This window comes from Arvicola amphibius, chromosome 10, assembly GCF_903992535.2.
Source record: "Arvicola amphibius chromosome 10, mArvAmp1.2, whole genome shotgun sequence".
Classification (NCBI taxonomy): Eukaryota; Metazoa; Chordata; class Mammalia; order Rodentia; family Cricetidae; genus Arvicola; species Arvicola amphibius.
In genome coordinates, this window is record NC_052056.1 from 63328573 (window position 1) to 63342287 (window position 13715).

General features: G+C 45.0%; 1 protein-coding gene across 1 annotated transcript in view; it reads left to right on the forward strand.

The window, feature by feature from the left end:
• Positions 1 to 8129: 8129 nt before the first annotated feature.
• The window catches only part of Lsg1 (large 60S subunit nuclear export GTPase 1), a 30688-nt gene continuing 25102 nt past the window's right edge, over positions 8130 to 13715 (forward strand). Inside the window, exons 1-2 of the mRNA XM_038346010.1 lie at positions 8130 to 8266; positions 9811 to 9937. Coding sequence (XP_038201938.1) covers positions 8168 to 8266; positions 9811 to 9937 — 226 coding nt within the window. The 5' untranslated portion in view covers positions 8130 to 8167. The remainder of the gene's footprint in view (positions 8267 to 9810; positions 9938 to 13715) is intronic.

Sequence of the window (13715 nt, forward strand, 5' to 3'; positions counted from 1 at the left end):
AGAAAAGGAGCTGGTTTCCTGGCTTCTTCTCCAGGAAACCTTCCATGTCTACCCGCCTCTCAACCTCACTCCTGCCCTTGGTTATAGCTCTTGTCTGACTAGCAGCATTGTCTTGGTGACTTTTCCCACTTTTCCCTCTTGGCTGTGAGCTCCTTTAGGGGGTAACTGCATTTTAGCCACTGCAAATCTCTTGGACTCCTAGCTCGGGCCTGCTGCCAGTGTACGGTCAATGTGTGGCATGTGAAATGGACATGAGCCACGTGAATATTGTCACAGTAACAGCTGACAACATGTGCTGCCGGAAGTAGAGAGCCCTTCACCATACTCTGGTCAAGTCTCTCTGGTTTTACAACGACGTAACTGAGGCCCAGAGGGTGCATGTGCATGGCCAGAGCTGAGGCTCCCGTATGATTTAAATCTTAATTTCAGCCCCTTACTTCTGCTACCTATACAGCCACGGCTTTGAAACAAATATGTGTATAGATTCCACGCACTACACTCTGTGAAAGGCTATGCTTTGGGGCTCCCTAGTTCATTTTATCAGCTAGGCCCAGGCAGCCCGCGCGAGCCAAATAGTGTTCTCTATTCACTGGTCCCATAGTGTGCACCTTTAATCCTAGCACTCAGGAAGCAGAGGTTTCAGGATCTCTGTGAGTTCAAGGCTGGCCTAGTCTATGGAGAGAGTTCCTTCCAGGACAGTCAGAGGTGCATAGCGAGACCCTGTCTCAGAAACAAAAGATTACACTTAGGTTTATGTAAGTGTGATAGCCATGGATTCCTCTGTTCCGTTTACTGATTTTGACCTCTTCAGTATTTTTAGCTTCAAAAACAATACCTGTCCAGTTCCAGTTCTCAGGAAATATTAAAAAATAGCAATGAGGCTCACTGAAAATGGATATGGTTGCTAAGCAAACCTGTGTTTTACTTGACTTTTTTTTTTTTTTTTTTTTTTTTACATGTGGACTTGGCACACCTTTAGCTAGGTCATGTCAAGAACTAACGACATAATAGCAATTCAGTGTAAAGATTAATTCAGATGGCTTCTACATGCATAATACTGGGTGATTGATGTGATCATATCCCTTTGGGGATTCATAGCTCCATATTGAGTGATCTGGAGAGAGATGGAAGAGGTGGCTAAAAGCCTAGGAGATAAACCGCAAATGCCAATGCCTGATCTGAGGGGATCACACTAAGTACTCTGGAAACTCCCTGGTGAACTTCTAGCGAACACTGAAGAGATCAGGATCTCCTTCATGAAGTCTCGTCTTGGAGGGCAGCACACTTCACGTAAAGCACTGGAGGATGGGCAGATTGCTACAGAGGGAGAAGAAGTCCAAAGGGCACAAATGACTCATGTCAAAGGTAGTTTGCACAGAGCATGAAATGACAGGCATGAAAGCAGAGATCTTGAGTGTGTTTAGCATGTTTCTGTGTCTGACCCTTCCAAACATTTCCTCTTCCTAAGAGTGTTATGAGGTCTGTTCCAGTCCCTTGATTTCGTAGAGGGGAAGACCTGGTTCTGAAGGACTTGAGAACAGCTTGCTCTGGGTCCTTCATTGTCTCAGATATGCTTTCTGGGGGTCTGACCATGGCATTTCCCTGGGCCAGTGCCTTTGGTGACTCCTTGATGGAAGAGGCCTCCATCTGTAACAAGTTTTTCTCTGTCCCACCAGCCACCTCCCAAATAACGACACAGAAACTTATTAATTATGAAAGCTTGGTCTTAGGCTTGTTTTTACCTAGCTCTGTAGCTTAAATTAACCCATTTCTATCAATATACATTCTGTTATGTACCCCCCATCCTGCTTCTTCTGTATGTCCTAGTGTCTCACACCTAGATTCATCTCCTATTCTCTCTCTCTACCCAGAAGTCCTGCCCACATGTTCTGCCTAGCTATTGGGCATTCAGCTCTTTATTAAACCAATCACAGAAATATATCTTCACACAGTGTACAAATATCCCTCAGCATTCATCTGTCACTTAAGGTCCTCAGGAGATAAACTCTGGCTCAATTTAAACACACACACACACACACACACACAAAGAAAAAAAAACACAAACACTGGCTTTGGCCATCTTGGAAAGGTCCTAAGCCCCAGTACCTTCACAAGTGTTCTTACTTGAAAGAGTGTCTTTGCAAATATACTCACAGGAAGGTGAACTTAACAACGATTAGAGGAGCCCCACAGCAATGACTAACCTCCAAATCCTCACTGCCTGTGAACGTGATCTTTAGCATCTTTTTGAGGAATGCCACTGAATTCAAAACGCTCTGGTCTTAGAGTTTCTGATGTGATGAAACGCCATGATCCATGACTAAAGCAAATGTGGGAGGGAAGGGTCTATTTTGTTTACACTCCCACACTGCAGTTCATTATCTAAAGCAGATGGGGCAAGAACTCAGACAGGGCAGGAACCTGGGGACAGGAACTGATGCAGAGGCCATGGAGGAGTGCTGGCTGTTGACTTGTGCCTCAGTTCATGTGGACCCAGGACCTTTTGCTCTGGATTGGCACCCCCACAATGGGCTGGGCCTTCCCACATCAATCACTAATTAAGAAAATGTCCTACAGACTTGCTTACAGCCTGATCTCGTGGAGGAATTTTCTCAATTGAAGTGCCCTCCTTCTCAGATGATTCTAGATAAAGAAGGTAAGATGTGGTCTTTTCAATTCACATGGCCAAAGCACTGCCCTGTTGTTGCCAGCTCAGGGGCTTTTTCTGAGGCTGCCTATACGTACTTGCTGCTTTAGACACTGGGGCAAATCACGGGGCAGAATGAAGAGAAAGGGTACCTATCAGAGTTAGGAGGCCGCTGAGCACCCTCCACACCTGACCTTGGCATCCTGGAGCCAATTGTTGTGAGCAAGTTCAGACCCATTTAAATCTCAAACTGTAACTCTGGTCTCTACCATGTATTCTGGTTCTGTGGGTCTTGCATCCACTTAGAACAGACTCCTTTCCTTGCTGTATGAATAGAAATGGCCATGAATAGAAATGGTCCCTGCGTACTAGCCTACAACATAGATCTACAGCATCACCGATGATAGTATATTTAGGGTATTTAAGAAGAGACAAAAAGAAAATACTGGTCTGTATGGGTGGTGGAATAGGATCTACCTGGTGGTTCAGTTCATGGCTCCATTGCTGATTTGAGCTATGTAGCCCCTGGATGATTGCTACTAAAATATACATCCACTAAGCTTGTGGGAACTCACGAACTCTAGAGTGACAGCTGTAGAGCCTGCGTGGGACTGAACTAGGCCCTCTGCATATGGGAGATAGTTGTGTAGCTCGGTCTATCTGAGGGGCCCTTGACAGTGGGACCAGGATCTATCCCTGGTGCATGAACTAACTTTTTGGAGCCCATTCCCTATGCTGGGACACCATGCTCTGCCTTGATGCAGTGGGGGAGGGGTTTGGTCCTGCCTCAACCTAATGAGCCAGGCTTTGTTGACTCCCCATGGGAGCCCTTACCTTTTGGGAAGAGTAGATGGGGGAGTGGTCTAGGGGAGGAGGCGGGGGGGGGGTGTGATGGTGCAGGAGTAGGGGTGGGAGGAACAATGCGGTTGGAATGTAAATGAATAAAGAATAATAATAGAATGCACACTAGTTCAGGCAGGAGCTTGTCTAGTGCTGACTCTCCACAGCTAGTGGTCCACAAATCGATGGGGGGGGGAACAAGTGACTGAGTGGGAACAGCCTCGCACTTTCATTCCGTAAACTTTTGATTTGGTTATCACTAAACCTCTATCTAGAGCATTTAACTTTGATTAAACTTTTTAACAATTTCTACCACTCTTAGGTGCAGAACAATAGTGATGCCCTTTCTTACCTGGCTGTTGTAAAGGGAAGAGTTAGTTTTAAAGTCATTTGTGAGAAGACCACGGATACTTCACATGTAAGAGTTGATTTTTTTTTTTTTTTTTTTTTTTTTTGGAACCGATAGATGTAAGGGCTGGCAAGACAGCTCAGGAGGTAAAGGCGTTTGCTGCACACTTGGTGACCTGAATTCAATCCTCAGAACTTTTGTAAAGGGGGAAGGAAAAACCTACTCCACAAAGTCGTACTCTACCCACTACAGGAGTGCCACGCCACACACATGCATGTACACACCACCCACACACACTAGCAATAAATGTTTTAAGTTATTTTTTAGATCCATAAGATACATACAATTCACAGAGGATCCTATAGCTGTTATACACTATATATGCTATATATACTATATATAGTATATCCTATAGCATAGGAGATATAATCAAAACAAGAGTCTCTTGATACGTTTCCATGCTTGTACAACTTACACAAGCAGGCAGTCAATGTTTAATTGCAATGACTCAGTCATCAATAATAACCACCAATAAATGTCTGCAAAATTATTTAAACTCACTGGCATGTGAAAATCCACCCATTTCCAACCAAGATAAACTGAGAACAACAGATAATAGCAGGGAGTTCCCCTACTGATTTGTTGACACTTTGCAAAGATGAGCAGACTTACGTTTCAAAGCTCTCAGGCTTACGCAAACTGCTTTGCTGATCCTGAAGGAGAAGTGTAGAAAGTGAGTGGCGGAAGGACGGCACTCTAGGCTGGCCTTGGGAAAATGTCAGCCACTGACACATTTTGGACAAACAGGTGATAAAACTAAAATAGAAGCCAATTGGCTTTCCTGCTCCCTCCCCTGACAGATGTGAGAGGCAGGAGCTCAGCAGTGTGGAGCCAGATTGCTGAAAGCTATTCCCAGAATTCTTTCTGGGTGTGAGTACCAAGACTTATAACTACATTTGTTCAGACGAGGTAAATCATCTATTACGCAACACCATGACCGAGGAGCACTCCCTGCGCTGCTATTTGGAAGGTAGATACAGGCTTCCAACCCCAAATCAATGCAGCCTTCTCCAGGAATCAGCCTCTCAGAAAATTCTGGTTTCCACGGAAGAGCTTAGCTCTGGGAATTGGGACGATCTAGTAAGTCTTCAGATGGAAGTCTGGTAGTGGAGCATTTCTGGTGGCATGACAAAGCAATGGTGGGCGCTTGGCTGAGCTGTGTTGTTCCCTAAAGTGTGTGGGTGGAATAGCTCCTGCAGTCAGAGGGCAGGGACCTGGGCTGATTCCTCCCTGCAACTCCTTCCTTCTGCCAGCAGCCAGCTCCTTGTTCAATCCTTCATCACCATATCATTTCTCCTTTCAAACTTGCACTTTGTTCTTTTGAATCTGGGTCCTGTTCTCTTGCCTCATCAACACCCTCAATTACTTACCTCTTTGCCCTTGTTCCTGAACAATTATATAGCTGGGTTTAGATCATTTATATTGATAGTTGGGCTGTACTGGGGTGGGGGGTAATTCAGCTGTGCCAAACTGGTATCTCCACAAACTACTGGATAATTATCTTGCAGAATTATTTCATTTGTTACATTTGAGGGACAAAAATTATAGCCACCATTCTGTTTGTTTTGTTCTGATACAGGGTCTCACAATGCAATAGTCCTGGCTGGCCTGGTATTCTCCATGCGAACTAGGCTGTCCTTGAACTCATTGAGATTGCTCTCTCTCTCTCTCTCTCTCTCTCTCTCTCTCTCTCTCTCTCTCTCTCTCTCTCTCTCCCCCTCCCTCCCTCCCTCCCTCTCTCTCTCTGCCTACCAAATGCTGGGATTAAAGGCATGCAGGCATGCACCACATTAAAGGCATGATGACAATTCTTCTTTCTATTAACCAGACAAGAGAACTGAGACTTGCATTTCTGAGTATTGTGTTGTAGGGTGTGGGGTTCCTAGAAAAAACTGCACCTTATTGTTCATCAGTTTAGAATAGTTGCTGCTAATTAATCTTACAATGTGGACATTCCCCCAACAAATCTTGATTAAATTTTTACTTTGGCTTATTCTCTCAAGGTATTTTAGAGCCCTTAAAAGGGTGGTATTAGGACTGGAGAGATAGTTCAGCCGTTAAAAACCTAGGTTCACAACCAAAAATCTAAGAGTGTCGTTAGAAACCCAAAGCGGCTGGCACAGTGGTGAGTGCCTATCATTCCAATCACCTGGGAGGCAGAAGCAGGAAGATCTGAGTTTGAGGCTAACCTAGATTATGAAGCGTGAATCTGTCTTAAACAAACAAACAAAAAACCAAGAGTGTTCGCTTTTTCGAAAGCTCTGGAAAAGGAAACTAAGGTGAAGCATTGAGTTACTGGCTGAACTCTAGGAATGAGATGACCATTTCTCTACACTGTCTATTATTGTTGCCTTTATTAACGTGTATAATCCTTTTCATTTCCCTGAGTTAGGGTGATCTTTAACAATGCCAGAAGCTCTCACTAATTCTATCCAGGTGTCTTCTCCCTACCTTCTTGATGGAGATTGTGTTCAGAGATTTTACAGTCATGCTTCTAAGATGGGAATAGAGAACTCACGTTCTTCTCAGAGAAAAGCGTTCCTTCTCTGATGTGTTAGCGCTGCCTTTCCCAGTGCCTTCCAAACCACTGCTGGATTTGTCAGCTCCCCAAAGTTCACTCCAGTTAAGGACTGTCCAGTGGAGATACAGCACACAAAGGAGGTGACAAAGAGTCAGAAGTGGGCGAGTGGTGTGGCCCCAATTCTGCCGGCTGCTAACTTGCTGTGAATGACCTCTCGTTAGTTCACTGAAGTGACTTCATCGGCACCAGAAAGGAATGGGCTGCTCTTGCTACTTAAAGTGTGGTCTGGAGCCGGGCGGTGGTGGCACACACCTTTAATCCCAGCACTCAGGAGGCAGAGGAAGGCGGATCTCTGTGAGTTCGAGGCCAGCCTGGTCTACAAGAGCTAGTTCCAGGACGGGTTCTAAAAAGCTGCAGAGAAACCCTGTCTCGAAAAACCAAAAAAAGAAAAAAAAAGTGTGGTCTGTGAGCCTTTCGCATCCTTGTTTTCTGGAAACTAGTTAGAATCGGAGACCCTGACCCAGCGCTTATCAATCAGTCAACCTGTTAAGGAGATTTTTATGTTCATTAAAGTTGGAAAAGTACTAGGCTTCTTCATTCTTAGGATTTTTCTTAATTATTTCAACTGACAAATAGTCATATTTTAATGTTAGACATAGCTCAATCAAGCAAGTTAACACAATGCATTATCTTGATCCTATGACTTCTATAATACATGCTAACCCCAAAGTCCTCTCAATAATGTATGGAAAAGTAACAAGACTTGGTTTGATACGTGACACTGCATACCTTTGATCTATAGCCAGTGCAAATACCTGTCGGAGCAGCACGCTGTAGTGGTCTCCCTAGCAATGAGGGAGTCCTGCGTGCTCGTAGCGATAAATTGATGGGCTGGGGGGGGGGGGTGCGGGGGGACGGGGACAGTAGTAGTTGGAGACAGGGTTTCTTCTCAGCCTCCCAAATGCTGTGTGTCACTATGCCTGGTTTTAACCGACGTTTTATATTCACATTATAAGGAAAGCTGACGACTGATGAAGGCCATTAAATATCTATTAGTAGACCCACCTCACTATTTTCACTTTAATTTTAATGATAGGAAAATATTGGTACAACTCTCCCTGAAACGGGTAAATATATTTGCTTTTCAAAAAGCAGGATGCTGTCGGCTTTCGTTCTCATCTTTCAAGTTCTGGAAATGGTTTTCAAATGATGATTTCAAAAATCGCACGGAGGCAGGAACTTTTCTCCCCGCTTCACAGCTATAGAATGTTAGGAAAACAAAAACTAATTTAATTGCTGGGCGAAAAAGCAGCAACAGGAACCTCCTGCCACCTAGAGTCACAGAGGCACTCTACACCCGCGTCCCTTCCTCCTCCAGAGGAAAGCAGCAGCAGGGAAGGTGGAGTCCGTCCTGTGAACCGGAGCGGCCATAGTTTCCAGTTGTCCCAGTTTCCCACCGAACTTTAAACACTGACGTACAAGTCTGGAATGTACCATTCTCTTAAGTAGGTCGGCCCAGCCAAAATTGAATAAGAAAGTCCCCAGAGCAACTTTAACACTTCTTCTCTATAACATTTTCAAGCTCGATATCTACCCAAATCATTCTGAAACAAGTCTAAAAGTCTTTCCACTCCGCCAGCTCAGCTTCGGACCAGAGCTACTTGGACTCGCTCATACGTCACTTCCTGATATCGAGCCGGGGATACCGGAAACCTCACGCGCCGTGAGGAGGTAGCGCTATTGAGTTGTTATGGGCCGGAGGAGAGCGCAGGGTAGCGGGTCTCTGGGCCGGGTACTTATCCGGCATCAGACTCAGCGAAACCGCAGCCACCGTCATACTGACTCCTGGGTAAGAAAATCCTTACTATCCGTATCCTTTCCGTCTCGTTCTGGAAGCCCCCACGCTACAAAAGTTAGAGCAGAGTCACGCCTGAGCAGGATTTCGAAGCGGGTCCCAGCAAGGCGCAGGGCACAGAGGGACTAGCGTGTGATGACGTGGGAATGAAAACGTGTACAGCCTTTCACGTCGGAATGTTTGCCTGTGTTTGATAAGTTCTATCCCAGCTTTCTCTTCTGTTTCCTTCTTGGGGTTTAGCTCACGGAGTTAACATTGTCTCTAGGAGCTTGGGGAAGAGCGTAGTGGGAGCCTTAAAAAGTAAATGAAGTATAGAGATTACTTTATTCCCAGCACTCAGGAAGCAGAGATAGGCAGATCTCTGAATTTAAGGCCAGCCTGATCGACATAATGAGTTTAAGGCCCACCATGACTACTGTCTTTTAAATAAATAAATGAATGAATGAGGTGGTTGATTTTTGTTTATTGTTCTAGTCGTCACTTTTATTCTCCAGAATATTTGAAAAAATTCTGAGTTTTCGTTAACATCTTGTGCTGAATTTGTTTGTCCCCGGTGCTAATTTGACCGCATGTCTGTCACACTCTCCCACTTTTCAAACAATCATCAGTCTGAGGAATACACACATGCTTCTCAGTATTCAAGTGTGGACATTGATTAGTGGTCATTTAACTGACCTTGTGGTGACTTTTTAGTGTAGTACCCTTTGGGGAGTTGTGGGGTGGTTGAATCTAAATGTTTAAAAAAAGAAAATTCTAATCTGTATCCTGACTTTTCTAAATTCTAAGCTTTTGATCTTATTTCTTTTTTATTTAACTGTTTGCACCTGTGTTTAAGCATTTAACAGGATGGTAGTTAGCAAACTCTGGGTTGTATGAGAAAATCAGCTTCATCGTTTGCACCTAGATCTTTTTAATGGTCATCCCAGCCAATCCAGTCTTCCAGCCCTTGGGGGTTTAGGGGTGGAGGAGACTAAGGAGAAGTGGGGAGTAAATCTCTACACAATTCAGGATGGCACTTAGACCTGTGGTCTCTGTATCTCCCGCTCCTGTGATGACAGCATGCACCACGATGCTCGGTTTAAAATCCTTCTCATAAGTCCCTATGGAAACTTTTTGCGACTGGCTGGCAGAGTCAAGATAGTCAGGATTCTAGTTCTACCTCTACTGTAGGCAAATATTTTACCTACTTAAACCTCAGTTTCCTAAATAGTAAAATGAAGATGTAATAAAATTCACTTCCAAGGAGTTGGAGATGAAATTGAATGGTGTCAGGGAAGTGCCCTTCCTGAGGTAAGGAAGTGTTCGTTTAAATATTTGATCTGGGGTTTTGCATTGCTGGATAGCAACGTCACTGACAGCAAAGGGCAAGTGTCCTACTGAGGTCTGGCCCAGCCTACCTAGTGTTCGTTATTCGTAGTGTACATTCTAGAAGAGTCAAAGCACGCCAGGACACAGACCAGTACCGGGAAAGTTTAGAGCTGTTCAGATGCCAAGAGCAGAGGAGAACTGCTTCAGTCTATGCCGTGTTTCATTTGTAGCTGCACACGAGTGAACTCAACGATGGCTATGACTGGGGCCGTCTCAATCTTCAGTCGGTGACGGAACAGAGCTCCCTTGACGACTTCCTCGCCACTGCAGAGCTCGCAGGGACTGAGTTCGTAGCTGGTGAGTGGCTCATTACCTGGTGCCTGCGACACTGGTCACTGCCGTCTTGCTCCCTTCATATGAGCGGGCTTTCCTTGATCCAAAAGCGTGGTGGGCAAGTTCCATGTGTGAAAGGCAAAGTCCACACTGGTTTTTAAGTTCAGCCCTAAAGACACTTCAGATGTCAGGTGTGGTGGCACATGCCTTTAATCCCAGAACTCTGGAGGCGGAGGCAAGTGGATCTCTATGAATATCAGGTCAAACAAGGTTATGCCATAAGACTCTCAAAAACAGAGCGGAAGCCCTTCAGATTGTACATCGTCATATCAAGCGCAAAACATATCCTTGCTGCTGTCAGGCACCTTGTACATACTCCCTGCCGTGTGTGTGGGGTGTGTGTGTGTGTGTGTCTGTGTGTGTGTTCGTGTTCTAAGCGCTTAGAAGAGTAACTGATGAATAGTATTGTAAGTTATTTCTCTTACTGTTATGAACGGCAGGCTGCTTAGCAAGTCATTTGTTCAAAATGCCTTGATTTAGCACCAGCTACTCTCAAACATTGACCTGGCTACTCAGAATAGTGTTAAAAGATAAATTTATTTCTTTAAAATGTTCTGTTATACATTTTGAAAGAAGTCTATAGAAAACAGTGGGCCATAAAAGATGGAGCTCATGATGGCTTCTATCTGACAGAAGATTGATAAGTATGTAATAGGACAGGAGATAGCCATTCACAGTAGTACACACCTGTAATCCCAGCACTTGGGCGAGCTAATGCAAGAGGCCTACGTTTGAGGCCAGCCTGGGCTACAAATAGTAAATTCCCAGCTTGGGCTACATAGCAAAATCCTATCTTCAAACAGAAATCAGAACAGGTAACGAGAGCATCCAGACACGCTGTGAAACAGCAGTCCGCTCTGTTCAGAAAGTGTTAGGGTTTGGTGCTGCTGGCCAGGGACAAGCGGTAATGAGCACAGACACCAGCGGGTGGGCAAAGGCCAGATTCCAGGGAGGATAGAAGTTTCACCACGTGCCTTTCACCCCAGAATGCAGAAGAATGTCACTGAGTTTGAGGCTAGCCTGTTCTATGTACTGAATTCCAGATTATCCAGGGCTGTGTTGTGAGACCTTGTCTTTAAAAGGGGGAGGGATAGTGAAGGGTTCCTTTATAGGTGTTTTAAGTAATAACATGGTTTCAGATGTCGTTTTCTATTGTGTTTTGTTGGCGGGGGGTGGGCAGGGTTTGTTTTGATTTGGGGGTTTTTGTATTTTTGGAGGGGGTGGTAGTCATGTTCCCTGCCTCCTAACTTCATACAGTTGTGGTGCACAATGTGTCCTAATATTCACACACAGTGTATAGGTGGTGGCTTTTAGGCTGACTGACAGATCCATCACTACACACGGTTCTTTTGTGTGTGGTAAGGTTTCAGGTGGACAATACACTGTTCCTAGGTGAGGTCTCCATGCTGGCCATGACTGTCTGGAGCTCCTTCTGCCTCATTCATTTGCACTCTGATGATCTTCCTCCTTTACTTCCCCATAACACCATCCACTCCTGCTTCTACATGCTCCACCTTTTCAGTTATACATTCTTGTGAGGTCACTGTTGCTCTTTGCCTGGCTTATTTCCATTAGTGCAATGCTCATCCACATTATTACACATGTCGATATTTTCTGTCCGTTAAGGCTGAGAAATCCTCTTTTGTACATGTATACAGTTTGTTCCTTAGTACAATCAATCAATTGTCCCTCAAAACCTGTAGAAATAGTTACAGCATACTCACCCCATCCCAACCCCATTACACAGGTTCTTAATTCCCTTATATAAAATGTCATAGCATTTTATAGACCCTCTACATAGCCTCCTGTGTGGAGTGTGTGTGTGTGTGTGTGTGTGTGTGTGTGTGTGTGTGTGTGTGTGTGTGTGTGTGTGTATGTGTGGAGGGAGAGGTGTCTGGATGTTTTACTGCATGTATATCTGCACCAGATCTGTGCATGGCCATCTCAGCCCTTACTTATTTCTTTTACTTATTTTTTTTTACATGAAGATATGGTTCTCACTATAGTACAAGCCAGCCTTGAGCTTGCTGTGTAACCCAGTCTTATCCCAAGCTTGGTGATCCTCCTGTCTCACCATCCTAAGTGCTGGGATTATAAGCATGTGCCACCTTGGCCCTATATTTAACTTTTTGAGGAACCTTTTTTCTGTTTTCCATAATTGTTGTACAAGACTTCAGTGTTCTAAAAGTTGACTGGTGGTTTTAAGGAAGAAAGATGAATTCAGAGACATGTCTTAGACAAATAAAGAAGCGAATCAGATACTGGAGGAAGGAATATGGATGGGAATGTTTGCAAGAATGAGCCAGGCCTGCTGGACAAAGCTGGCAAAGAGCAAGGAGCTGAAAGTAAACTATTGGGCTTTCCCTGTCACAGTTCCCTCACCCTCTGCTGTCGATGACATCACAAAGACTGTTAGACAGCTGTTGGTGAGGCTGTGGAGAAATCCGAACTCATCCTTCGTTTGCCAGATAGTGCAGTTCCTTTCAAAGCCATGTAGGCAGTTTCTCAAAATGAAATTGCCATGTGATCCAGCAGCTTCCCTATTGGATATATACCCAAGACAACCAAAATCATGTCTGCAAAAATACTTGGACGGATATTCTTAGTTGTATCATTTGCCATTAAAAAGCAAAATGAAAGCACCCTGATCTCCATTAGCTAATGATTAGATAAACAAGATGTGGCACATATATACAGTTGAGAATTATTTGACCGTGAAAAGGGGAAGTTCTGATGTGGACTGTACCACTCAGGACCTTTTAAAACATTCTGAACTGGGGTATGATTCAGTGGTAGCGCACTTGCCAAGCATGTGCAAAGTCCTGAGTTCAGTGATCAGCACCAGGAAAGACTAAAAACATAGGATTCTACTTATATGAAAAGTCCAGAATAGGCATATTTACAGAGACAGAATAGAGAATGGGAAATACCTGCTAATGGACAAACATTTCTCTTTGAGAATTCTGTTTGAATGTGGATTACCTCCATAAAGCTGAATTTTTTTTTCTCATGGTTTATTTTTTTTTATATTTAAAAATTTCCATCTCCTTCCCTCCTCCTCCCCCCTCCCTCCGCTCCTCCTCCCCCTTCCCTCCCCTCCTTCTCCCCCTTCCCTCCCCTTCCCTCCACCCATACCTCCCCTCCCTCCCTCTCAAGGCCAAGGAGCCATCAGGGTTCCCCACTCTATGCTAAGTCCAAGGTCCTCCCAACTCCCCCCAGGTCCAGGAAGGTGATCGACCAAGCTGAGAAGGCTCCCACAGAGCCCGTCCATGCAGAAGAATCAGAGCCCAGCGCCAATGTCCTTTGCTTCTCACTCAGCCCCCGCTGTTGGCCACATTCAGAGAGACGGGTTTGGTCGCATGATCCATCAGTCCCATTCCAACTGGAGTTGGTGATCTCCCTTTAGTTCTGTCCCACCGTCTCCATGAGTGAACGCACGCCTCACGTTCCTGACTTTCTCCCTCATGTTCTCGCTCCTTCTGCTCCTCATCAGGACCTTGGGAGCTCAGTCCAGTGCTCCAATGTGGGGCTCAGTCACCTTCCCCATCTGTCGCCAGCTGGAGGTTCCCTCACGGTCCTGACTTTCTTTCTCATGTTCTCCCTCCTTCTGCTCCTCATCAGGACCTTGGGAGCTCAGTCCGGTGCTCCAATGTGGGGCTCTGTCATTTTCTTCATCTATCGTCAGGTGGAGGTTCTATGGTGATATGCAAGAAATTCATCAGTATGGCTATAGGAACTGGCC